Here is a 14786-nt window from a genome sequence, read left to right on the forward strand (position 1 = left end):
TTACAAGGGATGTAAACCTCTCCCGCCACAATAAAGGTGATCACTTTTAACCTAAAGAGGACCCCCCCCGACGTTGCAGAAAATGCTAGGATTATGGCAGCTGTCTGCTGCCATAATCCCAGTATTCTTTGTCAAAATACCAACGCACAGCTACGGCGGTTTGCTGTAAGTGGTTGAACTAGTTTTGTATCGTGAGCCTTATATCACACTGGACACTTGTCTATATTTACCTTATTATTGCTTTTTAATGGGCCTATCATGGGGTTAATTTACTGACACTAGAGTGCAAAACCTGGTACAGCTCTGCATAGAAACCAATTGGCTTCCAGGTTATTTGTCAAAGCTTAATTGAACAAGCTGAAGTTTGAAGCTGATTGGCACAGCTGCACCAGATTTTGCACACTCCAGTTTTAGTAAATCAACCCCATGTGTATTTCAGCACATAGTATACAGTAAAATATTTGAGAATGCAGTTTTCACTACATCCAGTGCTCATAAACGCACATGGGGTGGATGCTGACGCAAACAAGGCTTTTTGCATGGCTGCCCAGCGCAGCCCTGTGCACCTGGTGTGAATGGGCCTTTAAGCCTATTGGACGAATGATCATCCCTTTTTTTTTTTTTTTTTTTTTTTTTTTTTTTTTTTTACACACTAGTCTCATCAAAGATTAAGCTACTAAAATTCTTGTATGACAAAATACAACTTTGATGTAATGAGATATATTCTTTAATTTCTGAGTATACGTGGTCTTATGATTTTTTTTTTCCCCCTGGACGAATACTGTACCGATTTAAACAAAAATCGGTCATGATCGGTTCTCAAACTGTGTAATGATCAGATGAATGTATGATCTTTTCAAAAGCGGTATTTTTCTTCCGCTTTTCTTATGTGTACTAGGCATTAAGCACCTGCTTGTAGTAAGACTGCCGTTGTTAACTTGCTGCAGTGCTTCGTACATCATAAGAATTTCTTTCAGTGGTTACAAAGGACAAGGTTGTCTCTAGTCTTTATTGAAGAGTAGATACTGATATGGGGAGAAAAACGGTTGGGTTAAAGGGCAGGTGTTGTCTATTCATGCAGGCACAAGTTGTCTATCCATATCTATTTGACTGCCAGTCTTTTTAGTACTATTTTAACACAAGTACTAAATATATGTAGACACTAGCAATTGATGTATGTTTTCTTCCGCTGACATGTATTGACGGAGTGATGCCATTTGGTATAGTTATGCCGTGTACACATGGTCGGAATAAGTGCTGATGGTTTTTCCGATGGGATTCCGCTCAAGCTGTCTTGCATACACACGATCACACAGAAGTTCTTTGAACTTTCAACTGTCAAGAACGCAGGGACGTACAACACTACGACAAGCAGAGAAAATGAAGTTCAATACTTCCAAGCATGCGTCGAATTGTTTCCAAGCATGCGTAGGAATTTTGCACTTCGGAATGTGTACAGACGATCGGAAACTTTTTCTGACCGAAAAATTGAGAACATGCGGTAATAGACCGCATAAAAATGTTTTTTCCGGCTATGTCTTAGGGAAAAAGAAGCTAATGCCCCGTGTCTCGGAAATTCCGCCAGCAAAAGTCAGATGGAGCATACACATGATCGCATTTTCCAACCAAAAGCTCTCATCAGACTTTTGCTGTCGGAAATTCCGAGACACGGGGCATTAGCTTCTTTTTCCCTAAGACATGGCCGGAAAAAAACATTTTTATGCGGTTTATTACATATGTACGAAAAAAGAAGCCCAAAGGCTAACGCTGCATTAGAAAAAGGGTTTTTGTGCTATATGTGAAATATAGTGACTAGGCTAAGCTGCCAGCACAAAAAAAAAGTCTAATACAAGAACTCAAAATTGATAAAAAAAAAATTGATTTCCTGTCGGAAATTGCGATCGTGTATGTGTGGCATAAGAGTATGCGTGCCAGTAGAAATCTATCACGTTTGGTACTTGGCACTAAAGTAGTTGGAGAAGAAGATGCTTGACAGTTGACTACCTATATTGTTTGCAGGGTATAATATGCACCATGTAAAAGGCTACAATTTCCATAGCTAAAAAATGCAATCTTGTATTATTGGTATTTATCTTTTACTTTAGTGAAAATGTTTGTGCTTTTTCTAGGAAAATGAATTACAATGAGCTAACTGCAATTCCTCCCCTTGGGGAACCAACAGCTAATATTACTCTTCTTTCTTTGTAAGTATTAATGAGAGATTGTTGATATATTGCCATTCACATTTATTTGACGCCTCTTCTTTAAAATGGCGAGTGCATTCCTGCATATATTAGTTGTTACCACATTCTGACTTTTCCCCCTTCTATCAAAGTCATAAATCCTATTGGGATTTTTATTTTGGAATCATACTTACCCAGGTGGATGCAGCATTGATCCGATGCTGCATCTGTCCTCTGCCAGCTCACACACTGCGAACCGAGCAATCAAACACCGCCAATTGCTCAGTTCTCAGAGCTCCCGGAGCAGAGAGCTGTCAGGAGCGCTGAGCTGTGGAAGGGGTGGACGTGGCCAGCTCAGGCTTTCAGCGGCTTGCTGAGAGGCTGAGTCGGGTGGTGGTCCAGGAATGTGGGCAGATCCCGACCATATGGTCGTGATCTTTCCTGAGCCTGGATCGGCTTCAGCCCACTGTCTGCTAAAAAAAGGTCACAGGAGTATAATGAACTGCACTCCTGTGATCCACAGGAAATTATAGCCAAACAAGCTTTGGCTGTACATCTCCTTTTTAGTTTCCTTACCTCTTAAATTGAGGTAATGTACCTGTATGATAGGGCTTTCTTCTGGGTCAGCACGCATGTCCGGAAACCCGAGCTGTCATTCACTGCAGCACAAGCCGATCAGTGGGTTCCTGTCAATGATTTATGGCCAGGTCACGCTGATTGGCTGAGCAAATGACAAAAGAGAGCTCTGTGTTGGTAAACAACACAACACTCTCTACAGACAGCAGCCATATGCCTTGTTTTTCACAGGGAGTAAAAATGGGCACGTTGCTGAGTAAAAACAGCACAAAGTGCGTGTGCGCACGCACGCACGCACGCACACACACACACACACACACACACACACACACCATTGTTAGGGGCATACATTTAACTCCTTGATCGCCCTAGATGTTAACCCCTTCCCAGCCAGAGTCATTAGTACAGTGTCAGTGTCTATTATTGTTCTATGGTGTGTGTGTGTATGTATGTATGTATGTATATATATATATATATATATATATATATATATATATATATATATATATATATATATATATATATATATATATATATATATATATATATATGTATATGTATGTATGTTTGCAGATGCTATAACATTAATGGAAACCAAATCAATATACACTTAAAACTAAACTGAATTAAACTCAAATTTTCAAAGAAATGTGTTTTGTTTTCTTATTGGATATGTTTTATAGCAGAAAAGGCCTCTTACACATGGACTTGTCCGTGTATGGACTCCGCTTTGCTCAGCAGGGATCTCTCCACTGATCCCTGCTAAGCAGGCTTATGACAGGTCCGTCTCTGCTCACTGTGCGGAGATGGACCTGTCAAAGCCCCACTGTCCTCTATGGAGATCGGATGAAAACAGACCGCTTGTCTGTTTCACCGGATCCGATTCTCCAGACGGATGGAAAATATTGTTTCCATTCAGCTGCATTTCATGGACAGGATCAGATCGGATAGCGGCGGATGTCAGCCGACATGTCACTGTTGACATCCACCGCTCCATAGAAGTGCATGGAGCATCTTTTTGAGACGGACCTGATCGGAAAGCCTGTGTGAAAGGGCACAAAGTAAAAAATATTGTGTTTTTTTTTTTTTTTTTTTTTTTTTTTTATAATTTTTTGGCAAAAAAAAAAAAATACCCACTGCTGATAAAATACCACTAAAAGAAAGCTCTATTTTTGTGAAAAAAAAAAGATAAAATTTGTTTGTGTACAGTGTTGCATGACTGCGCAATTACCAGTTAAATAGCAAAAAAAATTGCCTGGTCAATCTTCTGGAGCTCAAGTGGTAAAGGCAGTTATAACAAAAAGTGATTGGAGCTAGAATAGCTGTTCAATTCACCTGTCTCTAACTTGGAGATCAGCTACAGGACAATGTATCCCCTGTAGTCTAGCTAGGAAGTTATTGGTAGACTTGATATGTGCCTTCTATTGCCACAATTGTTAAATTCCTGGTCTGTGTGCTTCCTCTTCTCTCTCCCTCTTCAGCAGATGCCGCTGTGTTTAAAACTAGGAATTAGGCTGGGTTCACACTGCTGCGGTGACGAGATCGGATGCGATTCGCACTGCAGTGCAAATCACATCCGATCTCTGTGCGATGCGAGTTCAGCCATACAGATAGTATGGCTGAATTTGCATCGCATCCGGCCCAAACTCGCACAGGACCCTTTTTTTGGTCCGCATCAGAATTGGATCGCATGGGTGTTCACACCATGCGATCCGATTCCTGTCCGAGTTTGCAGATCGCACTGCGATATGCAAACTGATCTGGGGGTGTCATTAACTTTTCACTGACACTCCCAGCAGTTTGCATAGGGGCAGTGTGAACTGCCACCGGGAGGCATGCGATGCGGGAACCCGCAGCGGATTCGCAGTGTTCCTGCATCGCAGCAGTGTGAACCCAGCCTTACTACTGATGCCATTGCCATGGGATCTCTTATTGCCAGGTACTACAGTGGTCCAGCTACTGAGATCTCCCAAAGGGATTGAGATTTTATGGAGGGATGCTTTTAGATACAGGTGGAATGTGTAGGGACAAAATGGAGCCAAACTGGTTAAATTTCCTCTCTGATAGTAGATCAGGCTGCGCAGAAATAGAAGGCTCAAATAGCCAGTACTTTGGTGCACCTCTACAAAATTTAGCTCGGTTACAGTATTCCTGACAACACCTTGACACCCTTGTGACAGCTTCTGCCACATTATAATCTGAAGCAATGAGACCAGAATGGAGCTTTATGGTCACAACATTAAACTCTGTTTGGAGAGGGGTCAACAGGGCCTATAACAATGACAATACCATTCCCACTGCGGAGCGTGGTGGTGGCTCACTGATGTTTTTTTTTGGGGGGGGGGGGGGGGGGGTGTGAGCTCTAAAGGCAAAGGGAATCTTGTGAAAATTGATGGCAAGATGAATACAGTGCATCATGTTATCAGAAAATACTGGCAGACAATTTGCATTCTTCTGCACGAAAGTTGTGCATGGTCACTCTTGGTTTTTCCAGCACGACAATGGCCCTACGCATAAAGCTAAGTTGACCCTCCAGTGGTTACAGCAAAAAAAGGTGAAGGTTCTGTAATGTCTGTCACAGTCTCCTGACTTTAGTATCATCAAGCGACTCTGGGGAGGTCTCAAACTTGCAGTTCATGCAAAACATCCGTAGGCTTTGCATGACCTGCAGACCTTTTGCCAGGATGAATGGGCAGCTATACACCTGCAAGAATTTGGGGCGTCATAGAATACTATTATAAATGACACTCTGTCATTGTTGCTAAAAGGGGACAATATGCAGTATTAAGAACTAAGGGGATGCAGACTTTTGAACAGGGGTCCTTTAATTTGTTTACTTGTTGCCATGTTTTGTTTAATGATTGTGTTATTCTGATATAAATGGCACAATATGAATCCCATAAGAAATAAAAGGTTTTGTCTCTCTTTGTACTCATGTTTTCTTTAAAAATGGTACATAATGTATATTACCAATTCTCCAAGGGTATGCTGACTTTTGAGCACAACTGTATGTTGGCAGCCCTGTGCCTGCCAGGCTACAAAACTCCCAACTTCATTGCTACAGGAACAGAGTAAAAAATGAAATAAATGAATGCAGAGACATGAACTAGTAAGAGGGCAGGGAAGTTTGGGGGTACATTTCTGGTAATGCTTAGATATACACTTTGAATCTTTCCAAGCAACAAATTTCCTTTTGAAATGTTAAATATCAGCAAGTGTAAATGTTAGTGTTGTGTGATGTCATTCATTATGGTTTGTTATAACACTTTTTTATTTATTTATTTTTTTGCAGAATACATAATAAAATTTCAGAGCTAAACGGAGATTTGCTTCAGCAGTACCTTTCATTGGAAACCTTAGACCTCAGCTCAAATCTTCTCACAGAAATCAAAAGCTCTTATTTTCCCCGGATCCCTTTGAAGTACTTGTGAGTGATCTGTTTGTGTCAGTTTTATAACAATATGCATGTTTTTGACCCAGAAACCTTTGTTACGGCATACATAAACACTATTTTGAAATTAAATGATTCTTTTATGATATGCAGAAAACAGGTTTGATTGCTTTTTAATTGTAAAACGGCCTAGAATTCAGAATGCTAGTATCAGATTAGACACTTTATGGAGCTTCCCGTTTTTTTTTTTTTTTCCCCTCTTCCGTGATGTTCTATTTGGGATGTTTTGCATTTAAACTTGAAATTAGTACAGCACATTAAAGGATATGAAAACTTTCTTTAATTTAAAAAACAAACCTCATACTTACCACCTCTGTGCAGTTGATTTTGCACAAAGTGGCCCTGATCCTTTTCTTCTGGGGTCCCTCAGCCACTTTCCTGGCTCCTCCTCTTCTTGAGTTCCCCATCAGAGAAGCACTTTCCCACGGGGGAGCTTGTGCGGTTGCGCTCCCGTCCATTTACACAGACAGCAGGACCTTGCTCCACCCCCTGACTTCTAGGTCATTGGATTTGATTGACAGCAGTGGGAGAAAATGGCTGCATTGCTATCTATCCAATCGGGACCTCAGACACCGGCTGAAGCTGGTGTGATCGTCCCCGGCGCAGGGACGATCAGGCTTGAGGAAGTAAAGAGGGCTCTGGGGGGCTGGTACACAACAAGAGGTTTTTCATCTCCATGCATAGAATGCATGGAGGTGAAAAACTGCAAGTGTTTACAGCCCCTTTAAGGTCCCGACGAGTAAACCCTCCCTATCCAATAAAAAAAAGGCCTTGTGTTAACCTCACAGAATGTTACCCTTTCTATGAATGAGGGAGAGCAGATTCTGTCATTCATCTACCCTTCCCCTAGTCACAGAATGGATATTCAGCTACACCCAAGGCTAACTCCTCAGATGTATAATCTACCTTGATCTGAAAGCTGTGGTTCCACTGCTTGAACCAGTAGTGTAAGTCTTCTCCATCCTGGCCTTGCCTGTGCATTGGTGTTCCATAGACTTCTATCAGTCCATGTCCTGGGGCCAGCAAAAGCCAGAGATGACCTCATAGAGCTGTAAGGCACCAGTGTGCTTAATAGTGAAGACATGCTTGGATGTAAACAAACGGAGGTAGCGCAGCCATCGGATGAAGATTAGTATACATTTGTGGAGGAGTATGAGTTGGGTCAGGAGAAGAGGACAAAAAAGGATAAACGCACTTTGTTCTAAAGCGCACTTCTTATCCTTTAATGTGCTGTGGAATGTTGGTAACAGGACACTTAATTGTTTTATGTGAAAACTGGGGATTTAGCAATTTATAATTACTGAACTGTAATTCAATCTAATTTCTAATTCGAATCATTCTAATTTCTTTCCTTCACGTGGCCAGCAAGAATTGACTTCCATTCTTTTGTATCAGCTGATCTGTGCTTTTCTCTACATTGTATTGTACGCATTCTGATCAAATCATACAAAATAAGTACCATACTGCGTCACTGAACTGCAGCTAAATGCTTGTAAACTTCATGAGCATTATTGAGGGATCATTTATGTTTGTAGTTTGTGAGGGAACAATAACATATGTTTCTAATTTCCAATATTCCCAGAATTCATTTCTAAAGATTAAGAAGATAACTCCTTTATGACAGTAAAGTCACACCCCACAAAGCTGTCTGGCGGTTGTAAAATGTTAATCCCCCGTTCCCATCCATATTAAATATTGGGGAGGTTATTGAAAGTATGTTATTAAATTTTTCAAAAAAACACCCCTTGAAGATAAATGACAGTTTGGTGTTTGCCTGCTCGGTGCTTAGGCCCTTCTAAAACATGTTTGATTGGTGATGAAAGATGTTGGTATTCGGTGTGCATGTCTCCATTTTTGCAGGCTTGACTAACATATAGCAGTGATCATCAACCCTGTCCTCAGGGCCCACTAACAGGCCAGGTTTGCAAGATAACTGAAATACATCACAGGTGATATCATTTGCTGCTCAGTGATTGCAGTATTCTAGTCTGCATCTTCCCAAGGTAATACTTAAAACCTGGCCTGTTACTGGGCCCTGAGGACAGGGTTGATGACCACTGATTCAGAGGATGAGCCATTTTTGAGTACTAGCCTGTATATCAAAAGGTCATTTTTCAGCTTTTAGTGCTGATATTGTTTGACTGACAATTACTTAGTCATGCAGCACTGTCACCAAATGTTTTATTATTTTTGAGGCACAGTTTCCTTTGTAGGTATTTAATAACTGCTATTTGTTTTACTGCATAAAAGAAAAAACAATGTTGGAAAACAAATGGTTTCCCTTACTGCCATGAAACATCAGATAAAAATGCCGGGAAAGTACTAAACCTGCAAAATCCACAATTTGTCACTATTTTTTGGGAAACCTGTTGGTGTTATGGTTGTTTAAACATGGAGCTTGGTAATGGGTGCACTAGATACAGCACATCATGTGTACAGGTCATACATGGGGGTTCAGGAGGTCAGAGGGTCAATGTGCAAGATGAGGGAGGTTGAACATACAGATCACATATGGAGTCAGGCCGGATATGAGATGTACAGGAGAGGAGGGGAGTGAAAGAGTTACCAGCTCCACCATAGAATGTTTCTCCTTGTATCCAAAAGTGAAAAGCCAAACTAGGACGCTTTCTCACAGACCCCAAAATACAAAATCATCTGCTTTGTTCATAAAGTGTCTGTAAAACTCTGGGATCCTGGTAATTACTCTCTAGGTGTATTTGGTTCTTACCTACCTACACAAGCTCCCCCCCCCCCCATGTGGTCCTCATTGTGCTGAAGGTGCAGAGAAACACGTGGTATGCTTCTCCATATTTTCTGAGAGTGCTCCCTTCAGAGACTCTTCTGGGCCAAGGTAAAGTTAATTATTACAGACCTCACAGGAAAAGACTTGTAACCCAGTGGCAATTCTGTTGCATTGTAACCATTTGTCACACAGTGCATACATATGCTCTCTACTTATCCACCCAATGAATGCAGCTCGCGCCTGCATCCCATTGTACTTGAAACGGGTATGGTAACTCTTCATCTGCTCTTGCTTTGTCTGTAGTTTAAGAAACCTATGTAAGATTTATGCTTTGTTCGTATTTAATGTCTGGGGTTTACAACCATTTTAATCTGCAGCACAGCCTTTTGTCAAGATAACGCTCATGTGTATGCGCGCTAACTTTTATTTTGATGTTTATTTAGTAAACCTGTGATAATTTACACGTGGTTTCAGTGGGAATATAAATCTTTCCTTTTAGTGTGTTTGTGTATTTATAATAATATATATATATATATATATATATATATATATATATATATATATATATATATATATATATATATATATATATATATATATATATATATATATATATATATATATATATATATAAAATTTTTACTTCAAGTATTCTGACTTCTTTTTTTTTTTTTTTTTTTTTTTTTTTACATGTTTAATTCCTCATTATGCAGGAATCTAAGTAACAATAGAATTACAACTTTGGATGCTGGATCCTTTGACAACTTGTCTGGGTCTTTAATCGTTTTAAAGCTAAACAGGAACAAAATCAGTACGATTCAACCAAAAAGTTTGAAGCTCCCTCATTTGCAGTTCCTGTAAGTATTTTACTCTCCACCTCCTGCCTGGATTGTCTAAAGAATGTGGCAATAGCAATGAAAGCCAGATGATTACAACTCGTAAGGTTATGTAAATTGACACCCTTCATTCTTGCAGTGAATTGAGGCGTAACCGAATTCAAATTGTGGAGAGCTTGACTTTTCAAGGGTTGGATTCGCTGAAATCTTTAAAACTGCAACGGAATGGTATTGGCAAACTCATGGATGGGGCGTTTTTTGGACTAGACAACATGGAGCAATTGTAAGTGTTCTCTGATTGCATTTCCGAATAGTTGTGTATCTGCATAAGAACTGATCATGTGTAATATTAATAGTACACATTAGTGAGATTCTATGATTGCATGCCTATGTAGGTTTAATTATTTGTAACAATCCTTTTTTCCAACCTTTTTTTTTTTTTTTTTATCGTATTCCAATGAATGGATAATGCAGGCTTGAATAAAGCTCTGTATCCAGGTAGCTGATACAGTTACAAGGTGATTGAGTTTCCTGTGCGGCTTTAAATGCTGGGGTATGTCCCTGGCACTCGTAAGAGCCTGAGAAAGCCACTTGAATGAGTGTTAACACATCTTAATTCCTTCCGATCGACCACACACATATATGCAACCTCACGGGAATGGTCTTTTCTCAGTGGGGGCCGCATATATGCATATCTCCCCTTGCCCTGGGAGCTCGCTGCCCAGCGAGCTTCCAGCACAGACCCTGAGGTCTCACTGAGAGCCCCAAGTCTTGTACTAAAGATTGGGACCTGGAATGTTGGTTCCGGGTCACCTGATCGATGTGATAGCCTCTGATTGGTTAGCACAATGAACAGTCACGTTGAGCCCACCCCTGTGTTTACCTTCTCTTCTGAATGAAGAGAGATGCATTGTATCTCCCTCTTCTTGCAGGAGAGAAAATGTAAACAAACCAAAGTGTGTAAGAAAAAAAATAATAAAAAATTAGATCAAGGTTTGTTAGGGGTCAACGTCACGGCCAGCATATGGGTAGAATTTAAAAAATATTAAAAAAATTTACCACCAAAAGAAAACACAATTTTCCTACAAAAAAAGGTATAATCCACCTGGATACGCTAAATGTAATTTTTTTTTTTTATTATTACAACATAGCAAAGTTGCAAAACTGTGCCTGGACATTTAGATTTGTTTTACCCTTAGGCGTGAAGGGGTTAAGCATCACAGGACCAGTTTGTTAAATGTCAATACCTACTATTAGATACTAATTTTCTTTGGTTCTTTTATTAGTACCTCACTGAACTGTCTTAATGGCACAATCCTATATTCATTTCTGTGTGAAGGTTCTCATTTATCCAGGTCATGATGTACTAACAGTAGTAGGTCTCATTCAACTGGATTTGTTCTGCTTATCCAAGCAGATTCTTCAGTCCTAATGATCAGTTCTTTACAACTGAAAAAGCTGCTTGGATAAGCAAAGACATGTCTTCAGTGTTACAGAACGAGTCCAACTGAATATCATTAACTTCTCTATGCCTAACTAGTCTTTCTACCTAACATGATATTCTAATTCATCAGCTCTCATCAATAAACTAAATATACAGTATTTCACAAAAGTATAATAAACTTTTTATTATATATTTTCATGTGACAACACTGAAGAAATGACAATTTGCTACAATGTGAAGTAGTGAGTTTACAGCTTGTATAACAGTGTAAATTTGTTGTTCTCTCAAAATAACTCAACACACAGCCATTAATGTCTAAACTGCTGGCTACAAAAGTAAGTACACTCTTAAGTGAAAATGTCCAAATTGGGCCCAAAGTGTCAATATTTTGCGTGGCCACCATTATTTTCCAGCACTGCCTTAACCCTCTTGGGCATGGGGTTCCCCAGAGCCTCACAGGTTGCCGCTGGAGAACTCTTCCACTCCTCCATGATGACATCACAGAGCTGACAGATGTTAGAGACCTTGTGCTCCTCCACCTTCCATTTGAGGATGTCCCACAGATGCTCAATATTTTTCACGTAGGGGTGTGTACTCCCTTTTGTTGCCAGTGGTTTAGACATTAATTGCAGTGTGTTGCCTTATTTTGAGGGGACAACAATATGACACTGGTATACAAGCTGTACACTCACTACTTTACATTGTAGCAAAGTGTCATGTCTTCAGAGTTGTCACATGAAAACATAGAATAAAATATTTACAAAAATGTGAGGGGTGTACTCACTTCTGTGAAAAATATATATATATATATATAATGTGATATTAAAGCGGGAGTCCACCGGGACTCCGCGTTTTTTTTTTTTTTTTGTTTTTTGTTTTTTTTTTTAAAGCCAGCAGCTACAAATACTGCAGCTGCTGACTTTTAAAATAGTGACACTTACCTGTCCAGCGCGCCCGCGATGTGGGCACCCGAAGCCGATCTCTAGATCGTCTCTCGAGTGCTGCCGCCGCCATCTTGGGTATGGGAATCAGGAAATAGAGCCTTTCGGCTTCATTTCCCGGTTCCCTACTGCGCATGCGCGAGTCGCGCTGCACAATAAGGACGGTCCCCGCTGCCTCCGGGATCTGTGTGTTTCCCAGCAGGCAGCGGGGCACATGCGGAAAGGGGCGGGCACTTGCGGAAAGGGGCGAAATCTACGCCCCTTTCCGCAGAGAGCTATCCCGGAAGTGGGTGCAGATACCTGTACTGTACAGGTATCTGCTTCCCCCTCCCCCCTGAAAGGTGCCAATTGTGGCGCCGGAGGGGGGGAGGGTTCCGATGAGCAGAGCCGTGGCTTGGTTATTGTGCACATCGCTATGATCACAATGAGGCCCAGGTAAGTAATACAGGGGGCTGAGGAGGGGCCTGCTTCACACAGGTTTTTTACCTGCATGAAGGTAAAAAACCCTTTGAGCCTTTACAACCACTTTAAAGTTGTGTTGCCACCAACAAAAAAAAAATAGCTTAAAATTCATAAAAAAAAAAAAAAATTTTTGGAAAAAAATGTTTTTACTCACCTCTAAATGCCTGTTGCTAGGGGGTCCCTCGTAGTCTGCCTCCTTCAGTGCCTGGGCTGGTGACATCACTTCCCCTCAGCGCTGCACAGTCGTCTGGGACCTGTCGCGTGTTCCAGATGACTGTGTTGCGTATCACAGCGCGCATGCGTAGTGGGTGCCCGGCTGTGAAGCCACAGCTGGGTGTCCTCAGTAAGAATGTCGGCGTGCGGAGCGAGGGGGGGCTTCGTTCCCCCGCATCGCTGGACCCCGGGACAGATAAGTGTCAGATTATTAAAAGTCAGCAGCTGCAGTATTTGTAGCTGCTGACTTTTTTTTTTTTTTTTTTTTTAGGGGGCACCCCACTTTAAGTTTTAAAAAGCCAATTCACGCATTAAAATAAAATTATGCAAAAAGGAGAAGAACATTACGTCGTGCTTAGATTATTTGCACCACCTGTAGTTCTGCTCTAGCTTAGGCCTGTTTCTGAATGATTTAGTAACTGGAAAGATGTGTTGTTTCCCCTGTCTTTCTGCAGAGAATTAGAATATAATAATGTCTCGGACATAAATAAAGGTTGGCTCTATGGATTGCGATCTCTACAGCAGCTTTTCATGAACCAGAATGCTGTTTACAGGATCAGTCCAGATGCATGGGAGTTCTGCCAGAATCTATTGGATCTGTAAGTGTTTAAGTGCATTTGTGAAGATGTTGAGCTCTGCTCTAGTTTTTCTTTCTCCGTTCTGAGCTGTGGATCTCTGCAGCTTCTCCGGAGTTACCATGGACCTCTTGGCTACTTCTCTGATTAATGCTCTCCTTGCCCGGCCTGTCAGTTTAGGCGGACAGCCATGTCTTGGTAGTTTTGCAGTTGTGCCATACTCTTTCCATTTTTGGATGATGGATTGAACAGTGCAGAGATGTTCAAAGCTTGGGGTATTTTTTATAACCTAATCCTGCTTTAAACTTCTCCACAACTTTATCCCTGACCTGTCTGGTGTGTTCCTTGGCCTTCATGATGCTGTTTGTTCATGAAGTTTCTCTAACAAACCTCTGCGGGCTTCACAGAACAGCTGTATTTTTATGGAGATTAAATTAAACACAGGTGGACTTTATTTACTAATTTGGTGACTTATGAAGGCAATTAGTTCCGCTAGATTTTAGTTAGGGGTATCAGAGTAAAGGGGGCTGAATATAAATGCATGGCACACATTTATTTGTATAAAAAAAATAAAAAATTGAAAAACCATTTATCATTTTCCTTCCGCTTCACAATTTTGTGTTGGTCTATCGCATAAAATCAGAATAAAATAAATGTGTAAAATTTCAAGGGATATGAATACTTTTTTTTAAGGCACTGTTTAATAAGCAATCTGAAAAGGGCAGTGGTTAATATTAACCTAAGGAAACCAACTAGTTAACTTTTAGCAGTTTGATCTGGTTAAAGTTGACAAAGTAGATATTTGATTGGTTCATGCTACTACTATAGACTGCTTAGTACTGTAGACTGATTAGCATTTGTAATTTTATGTATACTTGATGTGATTGTAGCCGTATTAGTGCCAGAGAAAATTGAGTACTGTCCGTGATTATTTTTTTATTTGCACTAACATGCAAATTATATGTTAGTGCAAATAAAAAAAAAAGTATCCCACGGACAGTAATCAATTTTTTCATTTTATGTAAGTATACCAAAAATTTTCAGACATTTTGTTTTTTTTTTTTCATGCAGTATGTTAAAATTTAGTTTCAGGTTATAAAGGCAAGTAAAAAAATATGTGGTAATATTTTTCCAGCTTGTTCTGCTTTGCTGACCGTCTGCATATTTTCCTGTAACTCCCCCTCTAGGGATGTGTCATACAACCAGCTGAACCGTTTGGATGAGTTTGCATTTGTTGGGCTGAGCTCACTGGAAAAACTGAACCTAGGCGATAACCGGATAAATCACATTGCTGAAGGCGTTTTTAAGGGTCTTTCAAATCTTGTGACATTGTAAGTGCCATGACTTTTCTTGTACTTTGTT

At 40.4% G+C, this 14786-nt stretch overlaps 1 protein-coding gene across 1 annotated transcript in view; it reads left to right on the top strand.

Moving 5' to 3' along the window:
- Positions 1–14786, top strand: part of LRIG2 (leucine rich repeats and immunoglobulin like domains 2) — a gene marked incomplete in the record, with an annotated part of 100420 nt that overhangs the window by 35752 nt on the left and 49882 nt on the right. Inside the window, 6 exon segments of the mRNA XM_077481556.1 lie at positions 2130–2204; positions 6052–6186; positions 9667–9810; positions 9929–10072; positions 13305–13448; positions 14612–14755. Coding sequence (XP_077337682.1) covers positions 2130–2204; positions 6052–6186; positions 9667–9810; positions 9929–10072; positions 13305–13448; positions 14612–14755 — 786 coding nt within the window.

Source organism: Lithobates pipiens, unplaced genomic scaffold, assembly GCF_037356315.1.
Source record: "Lithobates pipiens isolate NorthernLeopardFrog02 unplaced genomic scaffold, aLitPip1_a1.2 Scaffold_16, whole genome shotgun sequence".
Lineage (NCBI taxonomy): Eukaryota > Metazoa > Chordata > Amphibia > Anura > Ranidae > Lithobates > Lithobates pipiens.